The 20,311-nt window shown below is 40.6% G+C and overlaps 1 protein-coding gene across 1 annotated transcript; it reads left to right on the top strand.

Moving 5' to 3' along the window:
• Positions 1–893: 893 nt before the first annotated feature.
• On the top strand, positions 894–10,593 carry SNRNP27 (small nuclear ribonucleoprotein U4/U6.U5 subunit 27). Its single transcript, XM_025868538.2, has 6 exons — positions 894–1,035; positions 2,050–2,170; positions 3,025–3,137; positions 4,369–4,448; positions 8,945–9,009; positions 10,173–10,593. Exons 1-6 carry the CDS (start codon positions 1,002–1,004, stop codon positions 10,225–10,227), a joined length of 468 nt encoding a protein of 155 aa, XP_025724323.1. The 5' UTR covers positions 894–1,001; the 3' UTR covers positions 10,228–10,593.
• The last annotated feature ends 9,718 nt before the right edge of the window (positions 10,594–20,311 follow it).

Below are 20,311 nucleotides of genomic sequence, written 5' to 3'. Positions count from 1 at the left end.
TGTGTATTCTATGTCTAGAATTGGTTTGTTATAAATATTCTATGCCTGTGGGCAAGAACTGGAAAGAAAAATGGGAAAATGAGAACTGAATTGGGGTGGAGGGTATACAGCTTTTATCAGACCTTTAGAGAATATCAGGTAGCACATTTTAAAGCCCATTGTGGACACAGAAGATGAAGAAGCCACCAGGAAAGTGGGGCTAGATGAGCAGAGATGAAAACTCTGTTCTCACCTGAATCTTGTTACCAAAGCGGCAGGGTTTTTTTGTTTTGTTTTGTTTTGTTTTGTTTCTACTCAATACCATTTGCCAAATAACGAAACAGTATTTGAGGGCAACGAGGTAATTTATTCAGTAGCTAGAGAATAGAGAAGGGGAGCTTATGCTCTAAAGGTACCTTTTTCCTATGTCTCCTGTCAGGGTTTTATGGGGTTAAGGTAATTAAAGGGGATGGTAAGCAACCGGAACTCAGAGCTTTTGAGGAGAGAGGAGACTTCTCAGAATGAGAGGGCCAATTCTTTTCTTCCCTTAAATGAGTGCAGTCAGATCTATCATGGCACTGGTAGATGTGTTTTTTGTTACTCCTATTAGATGTCAATAATCCGGAGGTCACGTGGAGGGTTAGCATAGCCGCTAAACCGGACCAAAGCGGTGGAAAACTGGGTCATGGGGGGACTTGTTTGGAGTCTATGGCTTCTGGTATCTGGCCTTAATTTCTAGTGGCAAACAGCGTCTGCAAGCAGGACTCGAAAATTGGGCTATGTGGCTTGTATGGAGCTTTTTAGAGACTCCCTGGTGACAACGTCTGGGCTTAGAAGTTGTGGCACCCGGGCAGGCTGCACGATTATAGGCAGGCTCAGCTCAGCCTCGCTTCTTTAGAAGCCGGAACCCTCCAGAATCGTTTCTACGTTTTCCAGTCGGCGGTGAAAGCTCAGTACCCGGCCTTCCCGGAAGTTGTTGCGCAGTCGTGTCCGGGGCAGAGTGAGGTGGGGGAAGATTCCGGATGGGTCGCAGCCGCAGCCGCTCCCCACGGAGGGGTGAGTCCAGAGGGAATTTGGTCTGGGGCTTGGTCGGAGGCGAGTCCCCCCTCCTTCTTGTCTCCCCAAGTACGAACGCAGCGGAGAGAAAGGCCCTTTTCTCCTGAGGAGGAGAAGAGTGGGGCTGGATGGGGGCGGGGGGGACAAAGACCTGAGCCCTTTACTCTTCAGCCCTCCGGTTTGAAGGCGGTTTTCCTTCCTCTAAGTTAGAGTTTCGCGGACTCGTTGTCAGCCTCATACAATAACTTGTTATACTTGTGACTGAGGGATTTAGAATCAGACCACGGTTCCCTCACTTAATTTCTGGGTGGCCTTGTGCAAATCATCCAGCCCTTCTGAGACCGAATTCCCATAATTAGACATTCGGGGTAGTACTACCTATCTTTAAAAAACTGATGTGAGAATTAATGTCATATTCCATAACACTCAGCATGTGGTAATGCCTAGTTCTTGAATGCTCGATGTTAGCTTCCTTCCCAGTTTATATAATAGGAAAATCGATATTTAGAATTTTGCGTCCAGGGAGCGCACCTCGTAATATCTTCTGGCACCCACCCCCATAAATGAGGCAGTGGGATGTAAAGAACCCAGGACTTCGATCAGGAGATCTAACTTAGACCCTCGGTTCTTCCTCCTCTGGTTAGTCTTTATCACCTTCCACTTGATTTTGTGAAAAGTTGAATGAGGCCGCGATTCGCATATGGCTCTTGAGCACTTAAAATGTGCTCAGTCCGAATTAGGAAGTGCTGGTTAAGTGTAGAATACACTCCAGATTTCCTATTAAATACCAAAAAAAAAGTAATATCTCAATTTTCATATCGAGTACATGGTAAAATGATAATGATTGGGGTATATTGGGTCAAATAACAATGTTAAAATTAATTCTACCTGTGTCTTTTTACTTTTTTAATGTGACTACTAGAAATGGCTGGCATTATATTTCCATGGGACGGCGCAGCTCTAGATATTTGAGGTAATTTGCCTCTGCAAAAAGATTTTGTGTGTTTGTATTAGAGCGCAGGCGGTCCCGGTCCACATCCCGTGAGCGAGAACGCAGGCGCCGAGAAAGGTCCCGGTCCCGGGAGAGAGATCGGCGAAGGAGCCGCTCTCGATCCCCGCACAGAAGACGCTCCAGGTGAGTGCAGGGAAAAAAACCTGAAGTTTTACCGCAAGTCCCAAAGAAACTAGTCGCTGCCCTTAATTTTGTTTTTATCACTTATAAGAGATTTACAGTTTCATGAAATGAGGGGAACTTAAGCCCACCTTATTTTAAACCCAACATTTTCATTGGTAAATGGGGTTCATCACACTCTTTTGCCGTAGAGTTGCCTTGAGGAAGAAATGAGAAATAATACATGAAAAACACTAGCGTGGTGCTTGGCAGGAGTAGGAAATAAGGGTTTTGTATTTTGGGGGTTTTTTGGTTTTGGTTTTCTTTCTTTCTTTTTTTTTTTAAGATTTCATTTTTGTAAGTAATTTCTGTACCCAATTTGGGGCTCCAGCTCACAGTCCTGAGATCAAGAGTCACATGCTCCAGGGACTGAGCCAGCCAGGTGCCCCTGTTTTGTTTTTACTAACTTTTTGGTGATGAAGGTTTACTCAAATATGTAAACAAGATTGTGAGATCTTGAAAGAACCTTAGAAATTGACTCTTGATTCTTAATAAGTATCAACTGCTGTTTAAGTCAACTTTTTGTGTATTTGTAATTGTTAGAAACTTTTCTTTTTCTGCCTTACAAAAAATTTTTTTAGCCCTAGCTATACTAAGACTGATGATTACAGCAATAAATTATATTTCTGGTTTTTTGTTAACAGTCAGGGCCTAGGCAGAACCTTCTTCCTTGTTCTGCTATGTGGAATGCGCTCCTGGTTCTTTGGAGCCTGGCTTTTGTTCAGCCTTTACCTTTTAGGAGCTCATGTATATATTTGTCAATCACCACGTCACCAGTTATGTCTCTGCTTCTGATATCTTTACTTATTAAATATTAGATCCCCAAGACGACATAGATCCACATCTCCTTCCCCTTCTCGAGTGAAAGAAAGAAGAGATGAGGAAAAGAAAGAAACAAAAGAAACAAAGAGCAAAGAACGCCAGATTACTGGTAATGTTATTAGATAAATAACTAGGAAAAATACAGCCTTGTTCTTATAACTTTAGTCATGATAAAATTATAAAAGTATAATTTGGGAACATTTAAATATTAAATTTTTTATAGTGTTCATATAGTTTTGGGATTTTATCATTGTACCTTAGTTGCTCGTTATCTGTGGTGCTCCTGATATAAGAAGGCCAGTTAAAAACATGAGAATATTCTATTTTGGAAGTACCTTCAAAACTAGTGTCATATCTGATATTAAAAGTGGTCCTGCCCAAAGGCTCCAAGCATGTCGTTTTAAGCAGTCTCTTCTGAAGGAGGATGGAGAGCATATTCCCTCAGTGCATCTTAAGTTACATTGTGTCCAAACTGAAGAGGAATTTTTTCCAATTTCCTAGTCCTTTAGCTAATTGTTTTGTGTGTTCTCTGCTGCTGAGGTGGAGTAACTATTTTTTTTTTAAGATTTTATGTATTTTTTTTTTTGAGAGAGAGATTCTCGCAAGCGAGAACATGAACAGAGAGGAGAGACGGGAGAGGCAGAAGCAGACTCCCCACTGAGCAGGGAGCCCGATGTGGGGCTCAATCCCAGGACCTGGGACCATGACCTCAGCCGAAGGCAGACGCTTAACTGACTGAGCCACCCAGGCACCCTGGAGTAACTATTAATCTATTGCCAGCTCTCTTTTTATATAGACATGTCGTTGTCCCCTGCCCCTGGGTACAAAAGTAGAGCCTTCCTGTGAAACCTTTCCTAAGCTGAAATGGCATAAGGCAAAGAGTATCCCATGCTTTCTGAAAGTTTGTGGTACACCACTTTGCTTTTACAAAAGACCTACATTAGTACAGTAATTGCTTTTTTTCTTAAAAGGAAATATCCTCTTCACATTTCTTTTGGTTAGCAAAAAAAGTACTAATGTAGGTCTTTTTATTTATTTTAGAGAGAGAGAGTATGTGCATGAGCGAGCACAAGCGGGAAGGGGGAGAGGGAGAAAGAATCTGAAGCAGACTCCTCACTGAACACGGAGCCAGACATGGGGCTGGATCCCACAACTATGAGATCATGACCTGAGCCAAAGCCAAGAATTGGACGCTTAACCAACTAGGCCATCCAGGTGCCCCTAATGTAGGTCTTCTCTAAAAGCAAAGTGGTGTACCACAAACTTTGGGAAGGTGGGATGCCTATATATAAAATGATAGGGTTTTAAAAAAATTTGTATTTTTGTGTTATTTTTTGCAGAGGAGGACTTAGAGGGCAAAACAGAGGAAGAAATAGAAATGATGAAATTAATGGGATTTGCCTCTTTTGACTCCACCAAAGTAAGTAAAACACATAGCCAGTTAAACATTCTGATTTGAATTAATCCATTATTACTGTCACATTTTTCCATATTCTTTTACTGTTGCTTATAATTTCTTCCATTCATACAAGTGTTTTTCCTTTAGAAGACCTGAAGTATCTGTGTGAAAGGCATTGAGAGCACAGAGAAGGAAGCACTGAGCTGCCATTAGAATTCAGGGAGTGTTTGCCTCATGTTTAAGTTTGATCTTCAAGGTGATCAGATGAAGAGGAAGAAGATCATTTGAAGTAGAGGGAAGAACTCATGAAGATGCTATGTAGGCATGAAGGACATAGTGTATTGTGAGAATTTCAAATTCAGTGACTGGTAAAAGGGTGCTGATAGGCTGGTAGCTATGAATGAGGCTAGAAAGCGGGATAGGAAGCAAATTGTGGAAGCTTTTGATACTCTTAGACATACCAAGGAATTTAGAGTTAATTCTTTAGGTGTTGAGGAGAGGAAGCAATGATATGTGCATTTAGAAAGATGAGCCAGGACAACATGGAGGACAGATGGGAGACGGGTTGTTAGATTGGAGGCAGGGAGAACTGCTGGGTCATGCAAGTGAAAGATGATGAAGGCCTGAACTGAAGCCAGAATATTGAGCCTACTCAGGAGCCAGAGTTGGTGGTGGTGGTTGTGGTAGTGGGAGTGAGAAGTCAGTGATGACTCCAAAGTGACAGGCTGAAAGACTGGGGGATAGGGTTAACCAAGAAAGGGTTCTGGGAAGGGAAAGTGCTGTTGAACAAGAATGAAGTTCAGCTGCAGAGAACGATGACATTGGGTATCTGTATATACCTCATAGCTCAGAACGGGGAAGGATTGGAAAGTGAATGCTGTCTAGCCTTGATCATAACACTGAAGAGAATAAGGAAGTGGGGGAGGAAAAAGAGGGAGGGTTTGTGGAGAGGAAGATGAAGAGAAGGGATTATAGGGAAGGAGGGGGGAAGGAGTAGAAAGACATAGGGAAATGTGATGGAAAGAGAAATGGGGGAGGGGAGATGGAGAGAGGATGTGCAAAGAGGAGAGAAGGGATAGAGAGAGGGAGCTAGTAAGAATAGAAGGAATAGTATGTGTGGAAGGAATATATATATATTTTCTTTGAGAATATGGTTTAAAAACATTCTCTAGAATCTTAAGTCCATGTGGTTTTGTAAATGGAAATTGAGATTTTTAAGAAAAATTGTCAAAAATAATCCACTTCCCCTAATCTTTGAATGGAATGGGCTAATCCTAGATGCTGTAAACGTTTCTTACTAATGGTTGTGATTATGTAGGGCTCACATGTTTATAAAATGACAGTGTATAACTCAAGAGGAATACTGAGGCATGACTGTTCTGAGGTAAGAAAATTATGAATTCTGGGGCACCTGGTTGGCTCAGTAGGTTAAGTATCTGCCTTCAGCCCAGGGTCCTGGGATTGAGCCCGCATCAGGCTCCCTGCTTAGCGGGGAGCCTGCTACTCCCTCTCCCTCTGCCTGCCACTCTGCCTGCTTGTTCTCTCTCTCTCTCTCTCAAGTAAATAAATAAAATCTTAAAAAAAAAAAAAATTATAAGCTCTTGTTTTCACAAATGGTTATTTCCCATTTTGGAATTTAATGCAGTTTATGTATCAGTTTTTTTTCCTTCAGTATACCAAATCCTTATTTGTTTTTCCAAAGAATATTTTATAAGTGAAATGGTTTATTAATATGTAGACTGGGTGAACAAAAATATCTCCAAAGTAAAGCAACTATAATTTTGCTGTTTTTAGAAGAAAACAGGGAGGGAGCCTATTAGAATTATTTTCTTGGGGTGAGGCTGGGGCAGCGGGTTTACTTTTGCCTGTTAAGTTTGAAATTCTGAGAATCAGATGTAAAAATGGAGCCATACTTTTAACTGTAGTCTATGCTGAAGGTGTTTGTTTATAAAGGAAAAAAATAGATAAGAATTCATAGATCCCATAAAAATTAAGGAGTACCATGAGAACAAATGATGTCAGTTGTTTTCTTAAGGACATCTACAAGGATGTTAATTTAGTTTGTATGCAGTTGGCTTCATGGCCATCAGTTATTAAGCCTCTCAGTTCATTTGCTTTTCAGTAATATGTATCTTTTTTTTTTTTAAAGATTTTATTTATTTATTTGAGAGAAAGAATGAGAGAGAGCACATGAGAGGGGGGAGGGTCAGAGGGAGAAGCAGACTCCCCGCTGAGCAGGGAGCCCGATGCGGGACTCAATCCCAGGACTCCAGGATCATGACCTGAGCCGAAGGCAGTCGCTTAACCAACTGAGCCACCCAGGTGCCCTCAGTAATATGTATCTTGTGATATTTCATCATAGACCTTTTCATGTGCCGATGTAGTCACTTATTTTGCCTTCCATTTTCACATTCTAGAATGTTTTAAAGTTTGGTTATGTTTATTAATGGATAATTTTCTATTTCAGCATGTAAATCAAAACAGGCTAATAATACACAAGTCTGCAAGTAGTTTTCAAAAATCAATAATCCTTTAGGAATTGAACTTATAAAATGGTTAGCATCATTTACTTTTTTCCTAAGCCAGTCTTTCCAAATCATACCTACTTCCTATTCTTGGGAGGGCAAAACTATACACCTCAAGTAATTTACCTAGTATTCTACTCTCCTCACCACACCCCCACAATGTAGTGAAAACAAGAATAGAAAAGTAAGACCAAATACATTTTTTTTTTTAAGATTTATTTATTCATTTTTGGAGAGAGTGTGAGCAGGGAGAGGGGCAAAGGGAGAGAGAGAATCTCCAGCAGAACCGCTGAGCGCAGAGCCCAACACAGGGCTCAATCCCACAACCCCCAGATCATGACCTGACATGAGTCAGAATCAGACACTTGACCAACTGAGCCACCCAGGTGCCCCCAAATACATTTATTTTAGCTCCACCTCAAATATGTATCTTACCTGTGCGTGACTTCAGGGCAGTGGATAAGAATCCTTTTTTTATCCTAATACAAATATCTAGTAAGTGTGCTATGCAGTTAGGGTATACTCCCATGAGTAATAGTGGGGGAGGGAGGGAGGGAGGGAGGGAATTGGAGGTCACGTGTGTGTGTGTGAGAGAGAGAGAGAGAGAGATGGCATTAATCGGTGGTGTTCATATATTTAACAGTTATTTTCTGAGCACCTGCAAGTTCAGGGCCTAGGATGTGAGAATGCAAAGGTGACTCGCATCCATCTCCCTCCAACAAGAAGCTTTCAGTCTCAGGGGAGGTAACATCATGTATATACATCATGATAATGCAAGGTAGAAAATGGAAGGTATTATGAGGGAAGCACAGTTAACATTTTGTGGAAAGGTAGAGGGTGATTTTCTGGCAGCTGGACCACTTGAATTGGCCCTTGAATGATGGATAAGAACCAGATGGTTGGGGTTCTTGGATGGGGGTTGAGAAGGCAATTTAGATATAAGAAACAGCAAATGATGAGTTAACTTGGCCAAATCAAAGGACCCATAAAGCAATTAGTGAAAAAGAGGGTAGATACCACATAAGAAAGGCTGATAAAAATGACACTTAACATTAGCATGTTACTCTGTACTCTGATTTTTTTTAAGATTTATTTAGAGAGGGGAGGTGGGAGGGGCAGAGGGAGAGGGAGAGAATCCCAAGTAGACCCCCAGCTGAGCGTGGAGTCCCATGCCGAGCTCCATCTTACGACCCTGAGATCATGGCCTGAGCCGAAACCAAGAGTGGTACACTCAATCGACCGAGCCACCCAGGCGCCCCTGTATTCTGATTCTTGATTTAAAAATCAAAATGTCAAGGCCTGTGCAAGAAATGAGATCTGAATGAATGGTGACTCTTCCAGCTGTGATTTGAGAAAGCTATGAGCTAAGGTCATAAGTTAAATTTTTCTAGAGAAAATATCCATAACTGGTATTTGGTTTCAAAGAATTCTTGGACCAAAAAAGGTTAGGCTCTGCTACCCTATTTCTCTGCATGCCTTGCACATAAATATATATACCATGAATGTTTGTTGGCTTGAATATTTGAATATGTTAGATTATGTATGTAAAAATGGGAACAGAGTTGTAATACATGGGAGTTCATGGAATATCATCAGTGTCTGAAAATTCTTTCATTGGGCTTCCTCATTCTTAAAGTTTTTTTTGTTTTAATTTGACAGAGAGAGAGAGACAGTGAGAAAGGGAACACAAGCAGGGGGAGTGGGAGAGGGAGAAGCAGGCTCCTCACTGAGCAGGGAGTCCGACGCAGGGCTCGATCCTAGGACCCTGGGATCAGGACCTGAGTCGAAAGCAGACATTTAACGACTGAGCCACCCAGGCACCCCTGGGCTTCCTCATTCTTTTTTTCTTCTTTTTTTTTTTTTAAGTTTTTTATTGGGGCTTCCTCATTCTTAAATGGATTTTGCCATTTAAGTATGTCTATAGGATCCAGCTCTTTGGGGCATTTAATATATCCTTTCCATTTTTTATATTTGTTTATTGCTTTTCTCTAGGGGAAAAAGGTGGATGGCTCTGTAAATGCCTATGCCATAAATGTGTCTCAGAAGAGGAAGTACAGGTATGCTTAGCCCCCATTATTATGTTTGAACTAATCATATAAATTAGGTGCTTGGGAAAGAATTTATTTATGAGATAGTTGTGTTTATAGGAAATGTAGCAGTTTCCATATAGTCCCTTGTTTTGACATTCTTTGCTTATATTTTGGTGTGTTAAAATAATTTCCAATTTACATGTGAACCACTATTATAGAGAAGGCTTAAATCTTTTAAAGCTCAACATTGTTCTTTCTTCAAAACAGCTTAATCTCAAATCTTTAGACTTTAATTTCATTATAATTATAGGTTTCAATTAAAGCCATCCTGTGAGTGATTGTATAAGGATTTCAATTGTAAATATATTTTTCTGTTAAGTATATTAAGTATATTAAGGCATATTTTATTAATATCACAGAAAAAAAAACAATCCATACCTGAAATCTCACTGAATTCCTAATGAATTGAAAAGTCAAGACATCTTCAAACATGCCTTTCTCTCAACCTTTACTACTGATAAAAGACTAATATTCCAATTAACTTAGAATATGTATAATTTGATCTGAGAATTCTGTGAGGTAAGGTGAGGACCAGAATTATCTTTAACGGTCCTTTTTAAAATTATTTTCAAAGAAAGTCTTTTTTTTTTAAAGATTTTATTTATTTATTTGACAGAGAGAGAGACAGCAAGAGAGGGAACACAAGCAGGGGGAGTGGGAGAGGGAAAAGTAGGCTTCCCGCCGAGCAGTGAGCCCGATGCAGGGCTCGATCCCAGGACGCTGGGATCATGACCTGAGCTGAAGGCAGATGCTTAACAACCGAGCCACCCAGGCGCCCCTCAGAGAAAGTCTTAATGAGGAGAACTAATACAATATGCAGTTGGATTTACTTGATGGGTACCTGTTTTGGAGTTCTTCTCTATTTCCTTATTGTTACCTATAAATACGGACTTTCAGCTTTTTTTTTTTTTAAGTCTGTAGAATCTTTCCAAATAATTTTGAAAGTATATTTCCATACTTCTAGGTTATTTTGAAAGTGAAATAATATCCTTAATGTGCATTAAATAACCATGAATACTTTTTACCGTAGACTTTGCCAATTTAAAGATGATTTATATTATTATTATTATTTTATAAGAGGAGTCGGAATTTTTTTTTAATAAACAATGAGTTTTCTCTTCTCATCATAGGCAGTACATGAATCGAAAAGGCGGATTCAACAGACCTTTGGATTTCATTGCATGAGAATTGAAATGTTAAAGAATGATTTTTTTTCCCCTTGTTCAGAAGAGTGGATTTTGTATTTCATATTTAATATGCATTAAAAACAGGATCACAGTCCTTCCTCCTTGTAAAGTAAGAAAATTTTATTTATGATGTGTGCAGTTCACTTACCCTGACTCACAAAAAGGAAAGTTAAATACTGCATTTTTTTCTTTTAGGAAATATCGTTTGGGGCAAGCATCAGCCCTATTTTTGGTTCTTATTGTTGTGGAAGCTGTATATGTTTTCTTCTTGGATGCTTGTTAGGACTTTTTAAAACACATAAAAGTAATTTGGATGTAAGTTTCTCAAATAAAGCAATATTTCTACCCTTTTGTATTTGATAAATATTTGTATTGCTATGTAAAATTGTCCCCCTACACAGTTTTTTCCTACATAGATTTAGATTTCATTAGTAATTTACAAATAACTGGATTTTTGTATCTTCTGTGGTTTTTTCCCCAATTATTTCCTCCATTTATTGTTTTTCCTCATTTTGAAAGCAATATATGCTTATTATATAAAAACTTGGGAGAAACCAAAAAGTAAAAAGAAAGGCCAAAAATCATCTATAATCTATCCCCAGAAACAATCAATATTTTGGTATATGTCTTTCCAGACTCCTATGGTATATATTTATTGCTCCCACCCATTATATCAGAATTTATATGCTGTTCTCTTTTGCTAATCTTTTTTCTCCCAGGTACTGTGAACAGTTTTTAATACTCTTACATGTTATTTAGAAACTTAACTTTTAGTTAAGTTTAGCTACTTGGTTGTACCATAATTTATTAGCTAGTCTTTTATGAGCAAACTTTGGGTTCCCTCCCATGACTTGCTGTTTTAATTAAAACTGTGAGTACTATCCCTGTTACATATATCTTTTTGTACTTTTTTTTTTTTAAGATTTTATTTATTTATTTGACAGAGGGAGACACAGTGAGAGAGGGAACACAAGCAGGGGGAGTGGGAGAGGGAGAAGCAGGCTTCCTGCCGAGTAGGGAGCCTGATGCAGGGCTCGATCCCAGGACCCTGGGATCATGACCTGAGCCGAAGGCAGACGCTTAACGACTGAGCCATCCAGGGGTACTTTATTATTTCCTCAGGTTCTGTTCTAGATGTGGCATTGCTGGGTGAGATAAAGGGGTATGTGTGCATGTCGTAAGGCTTTTGATGTGTGTATGGCTAGAAAGGTAACAACCAACTCTCACCAGTAAAGTATGAGCATACCGACTTCATGTATGTGCACCAATGTCAGGTGTAATACTTGTTTAATTTCCAATCTGGTGGGTAAAATAGTATTTGGTTTTAATTTGTTCAGTTTCTAAGGAGGATGAACATTTAAAAAATATGTTAACCATATATATATATATATATTCTTGTGAAATGCTAATTCCAAGTCTTGGATCCACTTGTCTTTTGGCAAGCTTTTCTTTTTCTTAGTTGAGGGAAGCCCTTTTTATATTGAAGATAACAGCCACTACCCATTCTGTTTCATATCTTGCTGATATTTGAGGCTCTGTGGTTAGATTTTATTTTACTTTATTTTTGAGTAAGTAATACAAACACATGGGGTATGTAGTGAAGAGCTAATTGTGTATCCTTTCAGAGATAGTCCATGTATACATGAACATATATGTGTACATATCTTACTTTATTATTCAGATGTAAGCAGACTCTACACACTATTCTGCACCTATCCTTTTTTATTTACTAGTATATCTTCAGATTGTTTCTTTTTCTTTCTTTCTTTCTTGCTTTCTTTTTTTTTTTTTTTAAATTTTAAGTAGGCTTCACACCTAGCATAGAGCCCAATGCAGGGCTTGAACTCACAGCCCTGAGATCAAGACCTGAGCTGAGGTCAAGAGTCAGACACTTAACCAACTGATCCACCCAGGTGCCCCAAGATTGTTTCTTGTCAGTACATGTAATACTGCCTCTATTTATTAATGACAGCAGTTACAGTTCATTATAGGATGGACTATAATTTAATAGTCCTTATTGATGGGCACTCACACCTTTTTTTTAAGTCTCACTATTTTTAAAAATTTTGGGGCACCCAGCGGGCTCATTCAGTGGAGCATGTGACTCTTGATCTCGAGGTTATGAGTTAGAGCCCACCCCACATTGGATGTAGAGATTACTTTAAAAAAATAAAATCTTTAAAAAAAGAATTCTACGGGTGCCTGGGTGGCTCAGGCATTAAGCGTCTGCCTTTGGCTCAGGTCATGATCCCAGGGTCCTGGGATCGAGCCCCGCATTGGGCTCCCTGCTCATCAGGAAGCCTGCTTCTCCCTCTCCCACTACCCCTGCTTGTGTTCCCTCTCTTGCTGTCTCTCTCTGTCAAATAAATAAATAAAAATCTTTAAATATTAAAATTCTATAATCACTATCCTTATATGTAAATGATAAATGATTTTACAAGCATTTTTAGCTGGATTGTAAATCCTTATTGCATCTGAAATTTGACCACCTATTGTAGATCTTTATAAACCTTCCTGGCAAATTCATTTCCTGTAAAGAAAATAATAGTAGTGTGACTGCATTGCATAATACAGTACACAGAGCACCTTGGTTTATTTAATCCTTATGAGATAGAGAAGGTACTATTATCTCCATTTCCCAGATGAGAAAGCTGAGGCTATTCAGACTAAGCAGAAAATACTGGGATTTATGCTACATCAGTTGCACAATTTGTAATACCCATTGTACAAGTGTCCCTGCCCCTAGGTGGTTAGATTATTTTGCTTGGAGTTTTTGCCAACTGAGCTGTGTGTCTCTAAATTATCCATGATAAGGACTATTTCTGACCACATTTGTGCACACTTAAAGAAGGCAGATACAACTGTGGTTTTAATAAGGAAGCTAAAACTTCTGGGATAAAATAATATAACCAAAGACCAAATTACAGATTTTTGGATTGTCATCTTAGTGTGGTGTTAATAGAGATTTGACTTGAGATCCTCAAAGCAGCATACTTTGTAAACAAGTAACATGAGAATACCTCGTAGGTCAATAGGTTTGCTCTCCATGAGCTAACACCAAGAAATGGAAGAGGAAGACATCTGAAAAGCCAATGATAAGATACCTATGATCCCAAAGGAAGTCCTGTTTTTGTTTTTTAAGATTTTTTATTTATTTTAAGAGAGCACGGGGGAGGAGCAGAGGGAGAGGGACAAGCAGACTGTGCTGAGTGCGGAGCCCGATGCAGGGCTCAATCCCACGACCCTAAGATCATGACCTGAGCCGAAATCAAGAGTCAGATGCTGAACTGACTGAGCCACCCAGGCGCCCTGGGAAGTCCTGGTTTAAAGGAAGTTTTACCCATCAGATCATCTGATTCTGTAAGAACAAATATGGAGCATCTTTGTCTTCCTCTAACAAGCTGCTGCTTCTCAGACATAAATTGTACCACATCTCTTTTTTTTTTTTTTTAAGATTTTATTCATTTATTAGAGATCGAGTGAGAGAGAAACAGCATGAGAGGGGAGAGAGTCAGAGGGAGAAGCAGGCTCCCCACCGAGCCGGGAGCCCGATGTGGGACTCGATCCCAGGACTCCGGGATCATGACCTGAGCTGAAGGCAGTCGCTTAACCAACTGAGCCACCCAGGCGCCCCACATCTTCTCTTTCTAAGTATCTAAATGTTGGAGTGCTCTGGGGTTTAATTCCTGGACTCTCCATTCTCTTCCTTAGTGAGCCTTCAATGTGGCTTCAAACATCTGCCATGGCTCTCTTCCAGCCTGGCCATTTTACTGAATTGCAGGGATTGTGTAATTGTGCAACTATGTGCCTAGATTATTAGGCACAACCTTAAAGTTAAGGTTGGCTGAGTTCTCCCTTCCCTGCCTAGCCGCCTCTGAGGCTTCCCCATCTCAGTAAATGGCCCGTCCTCTCACTCCTTTGCTCAGACCAAAATCCTTAGGGTCATCTTTGACTCCTCTCTGTCTCATACCCCACATTCATTAGCAAACTTTTCCGCTGTAACCTCAGAGTATATTTTGAATCTAACTGCTGTTCCCCCCCACCAGATTTACTGAGGTAAAATTGACATACAAAATTTTAAGATATTTAAAGTATACATCATGGTGATTTGATAGACATTGAATCCGACCACTTACCACCTAGATTAACATAAGTCATCTGTCTTTTTGGACTACTGCAATAGCCTCTCTTGCTGCCTTGGTTTATTCTCCACCCAGCAGCAGAGGTGAACCTTTTAAAATGTGCATCAGGTCATGATTTCAGCTCAGGTCATGATCTCAGTGTCATGAGATCGAGCCCAGTGTCAAGGCTCCACACTGCAGAGTCTGCTTGGAATTCTCTCTTCTCCCTCTGTCATCCCCCTCCCTACCCCCATGCACTCACTCTCACTTGCTCTCGCTCTCTCACTAAAAGAAATCTTTCGAAAAATAGAATAAAGTCCAGTCCATACTATAATGTACAGCCCTGTACAGTCTTAACCCTGGCTTCCCACAGTCTCACCCCCTTGCTGCTGCCTTTAGCCGTGCTTCTGACCTTGCTGTTCCTTGAGAACACGTGTGAATCTACCTCAGGAGTCTTCACACTTGCTCTTCCTCGACTTCCACCCCAATTTGCCTGGGTAGCTCTAGGTCTCTGCCCAAAATAAGGTCATTTCTGACCGTCCTATCCAAAATAGCAACCCTGCTTCCTTCCCTCTATCCCTTTACCCTGCTCTACTTATTTTAACATTTAAAAAATTGAGCTAAAATTCACCCTTTTACAGTGGTACCATTTCACTGGGCTTTAGTATATTGTTATTTTTTTTTAAGATTTTATTTACTTGAGAAACAACACAAGCAGGAGGAGGGGCTGAGGGAGAGGGAGAAGCAGGCTCCCCGTTTAGCAGGGAGCCCAACGTGGGGCTCAATCCCAGGACCCTGGGACCATGACCTGAGCCACCCAGGTGCCCCTGGTATATTCAGTTATGTATCATCACCCCAAAGAGACCCCATACCCAATTAACAGTCACTATTCATCCCTCTGTGCCACCCTCATTCCCCACCCCTGAAACCACTTACGTACATTTTGTCTCTAAAGATGTGCCTATTCTGGCCATTTCATATAAATAGAATCATACAGTATGTGGCCTTTTATATCTGGCTTCTTTCACTTAACAATGTTTTGAAGGCTTGTTCATATTGTAGCGTGTGTCATCATTTCATTCCTTTTTTATGGTCAGTATTCTGTGAATCTACCACATTTTTATAATCCATCAGTTGGTAGGCATTTGTGCTTTACTTTCTGGCTTTTATATATGATGATGCTATGAACAGTAGTATACAAGTTTTTGTATGAACCTATTTTCAGTTCTCTTGGGTATATAACTAGGTGTGGAATTGCTGGCTCATATATTAATGTTTGACTTTTTGAGGCAATGTCAAACTGTTTTCACAAGCAGCTGCACTATTTTACATTCCCACCAGCATATGTGAAGCTTAACAGTTTCTTCATATGCTGTGCAAAGTTTCCTTTTCCTAACAGCAATTATCACTGCCCGACATACTGTATTCATTTATTACAGTCTGGTTCTTACACTAGACATCCAGCTCTGAGAACTGGGGCTTCTGTCTTGTTTGTTGCTGTAGCCCCAGCACCACAAAGTTCCTGGCACAGAGTAAAGCACCCCAAAATACCTGCTCAATCCATGAAAACAGTTCAGTAACCTTTTTTTCACTTAACCACTTCCTTTGATCTTTATGTTAACCTTTAGTTACCCAAGTGATAAATGGACACATTTTTTCCTGTAAAAATTTTAAAACATGACAGAGCTAAACCCCTTTTGAACAGTACCCACAGTCCTATTGCTCCTTCGCTGTGAGTCCTTTGCAGTATATCCTTCCAGATTTATGCCTGTGTACCTATGTATGTAACAAAGTTGTAAAGGAGGAAAGTACATAGTTGGGGCTTTTTTTTTTTTAACACATAAATTATATGCTCTAGGAACATTTTACAGCTTATTTACTCAACACTGCATTAGAGATCTTTCCATGCCAATATATATACCTCTACTTTTTTTAACTGCTACCATAGTGTTTTGTGGAATGTACTACCACTGTTTGTTTAGCTATTGCTGTTTTTAAAATCACAAATAATTCGTGGAGTAACTAATTTTTGGAAAGCAGCATTTTTAAAGGTTTTTAAAGCTTCTATCATGATATTAGATCATCCAGTAATACCATGATATCAGAGCATCCAAAGTAGCCACAGAGAAGGGGATTAATATTAAGGAAGTAGCAAATTTCAGTCCTGATTTTTATACTTCAAAGAATAAAATCAATTCCTCAGAAACATATAAAACAAAATTCATTTTAATGTCATAGTGGTTAGGTGTCAAGCTCAGTTACAAATAGAGTTTTTTTTAATTCCCACAGTTCGGAACTTTTTAGACTTTTAAGGATTATAATACAACAGTAGTCTTCCTGCCACTCTGAGGGATTCACTGAAGAGGTATCTCTGTATCACAGTTCCCATAGCATTTAATGAACCTGCCATTTGGCATTGGCATTTATATACTATCTTATGCCTTCCTGGCCCTCAAAGGAGGCTAGGTCTTAGCCTTCTAAAAGATGCAGTAAAGATTAACAAGTATATCTTCTGTGTTTATGCGTCCGCATTTTCAGCATTTTCTTTCTCCTTCCCAGTTCTATTAGTTTATCTTGATGCCTGCTTGAAAATGTGAACTATTTTTGAACAGCCCATATTCATGCATAACTTTTTATTTAAAATTTTGGTCACAAAGTTTAGGTTCAAACATTCTTGAATTCCCATTTTTTCACTTTTGGGTTTGTGCCTAGTAGTCAATGTTTTTATAATGCCTTTGAGGCACTAGGTGCTGGGGGTCACCACTTATTCTTTGTTTTAGGATTTTTACTTCTTTCTTCAAAACCTGTACTTCTAGATTATCTTAACTAGACATTGTGTACATTTGTGTAAAATAATTTCTAGAAAAACAAAACAAAATCTTTGTTTTGTACTGCTTGATCTCCAGTAGATGGCACCAAATACCCTTTAAAATTCATGATACTAATTCCTAGTTGGTGTTATTGGCTAATTGATAATTTCTTCCACCACCACCACCAGGGAATAGAAAGGGTCCATTCTTTCATCTAATTCTATGATTGTTATATAACTTAGTATTTTTGTCCATGGTTTAAGATAAACCTGTTGGTGGGCACCTGGCTGGCTCAGTTGGAAAAGCAGTCAACTCTTGATTTGAGGTTCCAAGTTCAAGCCCCATGTTGGGTGTAGAAATTACTTAAGAATAGAACCTTTAAAATTTTTTAAAAAGGGGCGCCTGGGTGGCTCAGTCGTTAAGCGTCTGCCGTCGGCTCCGGTCATGATCCCAGGGTCCTGGGATCGAGCCCCGGGTCAGGCTCCCTGCTCAGCGGGAAGCCTGCTTCTCCCTCCCACTTCCCCTGCTGTGTTCCCTCTCGCTGTGTCTCTGTCAAATTAAAAAAAAAAAAAAAGATAAACCTGTTAGTATTTAAATTATTAATTTGCTATTTCTGACAGCCTTTTTTTCCTTTTTATGTAGTGGTTTTCAATCACATTGATTCAAGGGGAAGGATCATGGTATTGAAATAAGACTGGACTAAAAAAAGTTGAGGATAAGAGAAAGAAAGACATATGCTGAATGTTCATGATAAAATCACAGAAAATATAAAAGTCCAAATTTAAGATAATGAAGTGTTGTTACTATTGTCAGTTTTAGTACTTTAGTAGAATTGTATTCATTTCATTATGACTTTCAAATTTGTTTTACAGATAACTTGAAATTAAAAAATACTCATTAAATGGGGCACCTGGGTGGTTCAGTCCGTTAAGCGTCTGCATTTGGCTCAGGTCATGATCTCACGGTCCTGGGATCAAGTCCCACGCTCCTTGCTCTGCTGGGTGTGTGCTTCTCCCTCTCCCTCTGCCCCTCCCCACCGCTTATGTATTCTCTCTCACTCTCTCTCTCAAATAAATGAAATCTTAAAAAAAAAAAAAAACTTGTTAAAAATGTTATATCCCGGGACGCCTGGGTGGCTCAGTCGGTTAAGCATCTGCCTTCGGCTCAGGTCATGATCCTAGGGTTCTGGGATCGAGTCCTGCATCGGGCTCCCTGCTCCGCGGGGAGCCTGCTTCTCCCTCTGCCTCTCTCTGTCTCTCATGAATAAATAAATAAAATCTTAAAAAAAAAAAACTTTATAAGAAAATGTTATATCCCCATTCTCATTTCTAACTTTGTGCTTTCTTGAAAACCTGTATCTTCAGTGTATTAGCTTTCATAAGAATAAGCTTTTAGATTCAATTAACCATTAAAACCAGAAAATGTTTCCTATACGTCAGGCATGGTTTACTACATTTATTCTACCTGTTAATTCTGTTGACTTTAATTTTAATGGATTTGTCAACCACTAAAAAGGACACCTTTAAAAAAATTTCCATCATGATTACATTTACAATGTTTTTCTTCCTTTCCCGCCAGTGTTTGTCAGTGTTTGTGACTCAGTCTGGAAATCTATTTCTTAACTCTTGTTTAAGGCATTGGTAGCATGGGCTGTAGGCAGAACAGATCTAGGTTCAGTCTCCATCATCCAAGGAAAGTCACTTAGCTTCTCTGGGTCTCAGTTTCCTCGTGTTCAAAATGCAGATAATTAACCTATGTAATTGGGTTATACTGAGGATTAGTGATAATGCAGGTGACACATAGTAAGCTATTTTCATATATTGCCAACAGTAAATTTTTTTAAAAGCTTTATGAAATACGTTCAAGCTTACCGAGACATTTATTCCTCCTTTTTAGGACATCTCCAGATGTCAGTATATTAATGTAACTTGGGTCTCAGGATAGCTAGCTTTCATCTCAAAAATCTTGATAGGCTTAGGGAATAATCCTTAAATTTTTAGTTCTATATATTTCTATTGGTACCACCCCACACACAAACACCATTTATAGACTTGAACAGAGGAAGTTTTTTTTTTTTTTTAATGTTTTCATCTAGAATTAAAAGAGAAGGAAAGACTGGAAGAGATTGGGTCAAAGAATCTCGGGATTCAGCGCCAATCACTCTGTAGGTGCAGTAAGTTTTTGAGCTTTTGAAGCACCCTCTCGTGTGAGGGAGTGATTATGCCTGCACTTGGGGTAGGGGTGGAGAGTGCCATAAAAGACAAGCAGGGCTGTAAAGAGCCGCCCGATTTCACCGCTTTCTGAGGAGAGAAAAAACGCTGGGCGGCGAGCATTCCACGCGAGCCAAGCTTTTTCCTTCAAGCCCCACAGCCACGTGGCGCCCGCGGGAGCCCAAGGGCCCATCAGGTTGCCGGCGCCGCTCTCCCTTCAGGGGGATTCGCGGCGGGGCCCACCGCCGCCCGGGTCCCGGGAAGCCTGGAACCTCTGGGACCGTGGCCGCCAGACCAAGGGCTCCGGCCCGGAACCCGAGCGGGACAGAGCGCCCAGGCGACGCGCGGTGCCAGCCTTCCACTCGAGGGATACCCGGCAGGCCCTCGGAACTTTTCCCCGGGGACAAGTCCAGGCAACAGGTCCGAGGCAGGGCCGGGATGGGCGGGAGGGAGCCGAGCTCCACGGCGGCCGGTGAATCAGCGCCGGCGCCCAGGTCAGCCCTCCCAGCCAATGCCAGATCAGGGGAGAAGTAGCGGCGCCGCTGATCACCAGCCACTCAGGGCTCGCTGGGCCCGGAGAAAGGTGACGTCATCGTAACTGGGAGGTTTCAGCCGGCTCCACCAATGGGAGATAGGTAAAGTGGCTCGCTTTCTGTAGCTCTGGGCCAATACTAACAAAGCAAAAAGGGGTTGTCGGTATAGAACCAATGGAAAACAGGGAAGGAGCACGAGGCGGAGTTGCGAATCCTGTCACCAATTGGAAAGAGGGGGTGGAGCCCGGGCCTTGTCAAGCATGACCAACCAGAGAGAGGAGTGGACTCTAGGGGGCGGGGCCGTAATGCTTTTCCCCAATCGGACAAGGCTAGGGGCGGGGCATTCTTCTGGGTGCCCAATGAGGAACGCAGCCGAAGCGGGCCTGTCAAGAGAAGGGCCTGGGGGCG

Source organism: Callorhinus ursinus, unplaced genomic scaffold (genome assembly GCF_003265705.2).
Source record: "Callorhinus ursinus isolate GAN/ISIS: 27379988/994484 unplaced genomic scaffold, GSC_fseal_2.0 scaffold10, whole genome shotgun sequence".
NCBI lineage: Eukaryota > Metazoa > Chordata > Mammalia > Carnivora > Otariidae > Callorhinus > Callorhinus ursinus.
The sequence above is the reverse complement of the archived record's forward strand: the minus strand, read 5'-3'. Positions and strand labels throughout refer to the sequence as shown.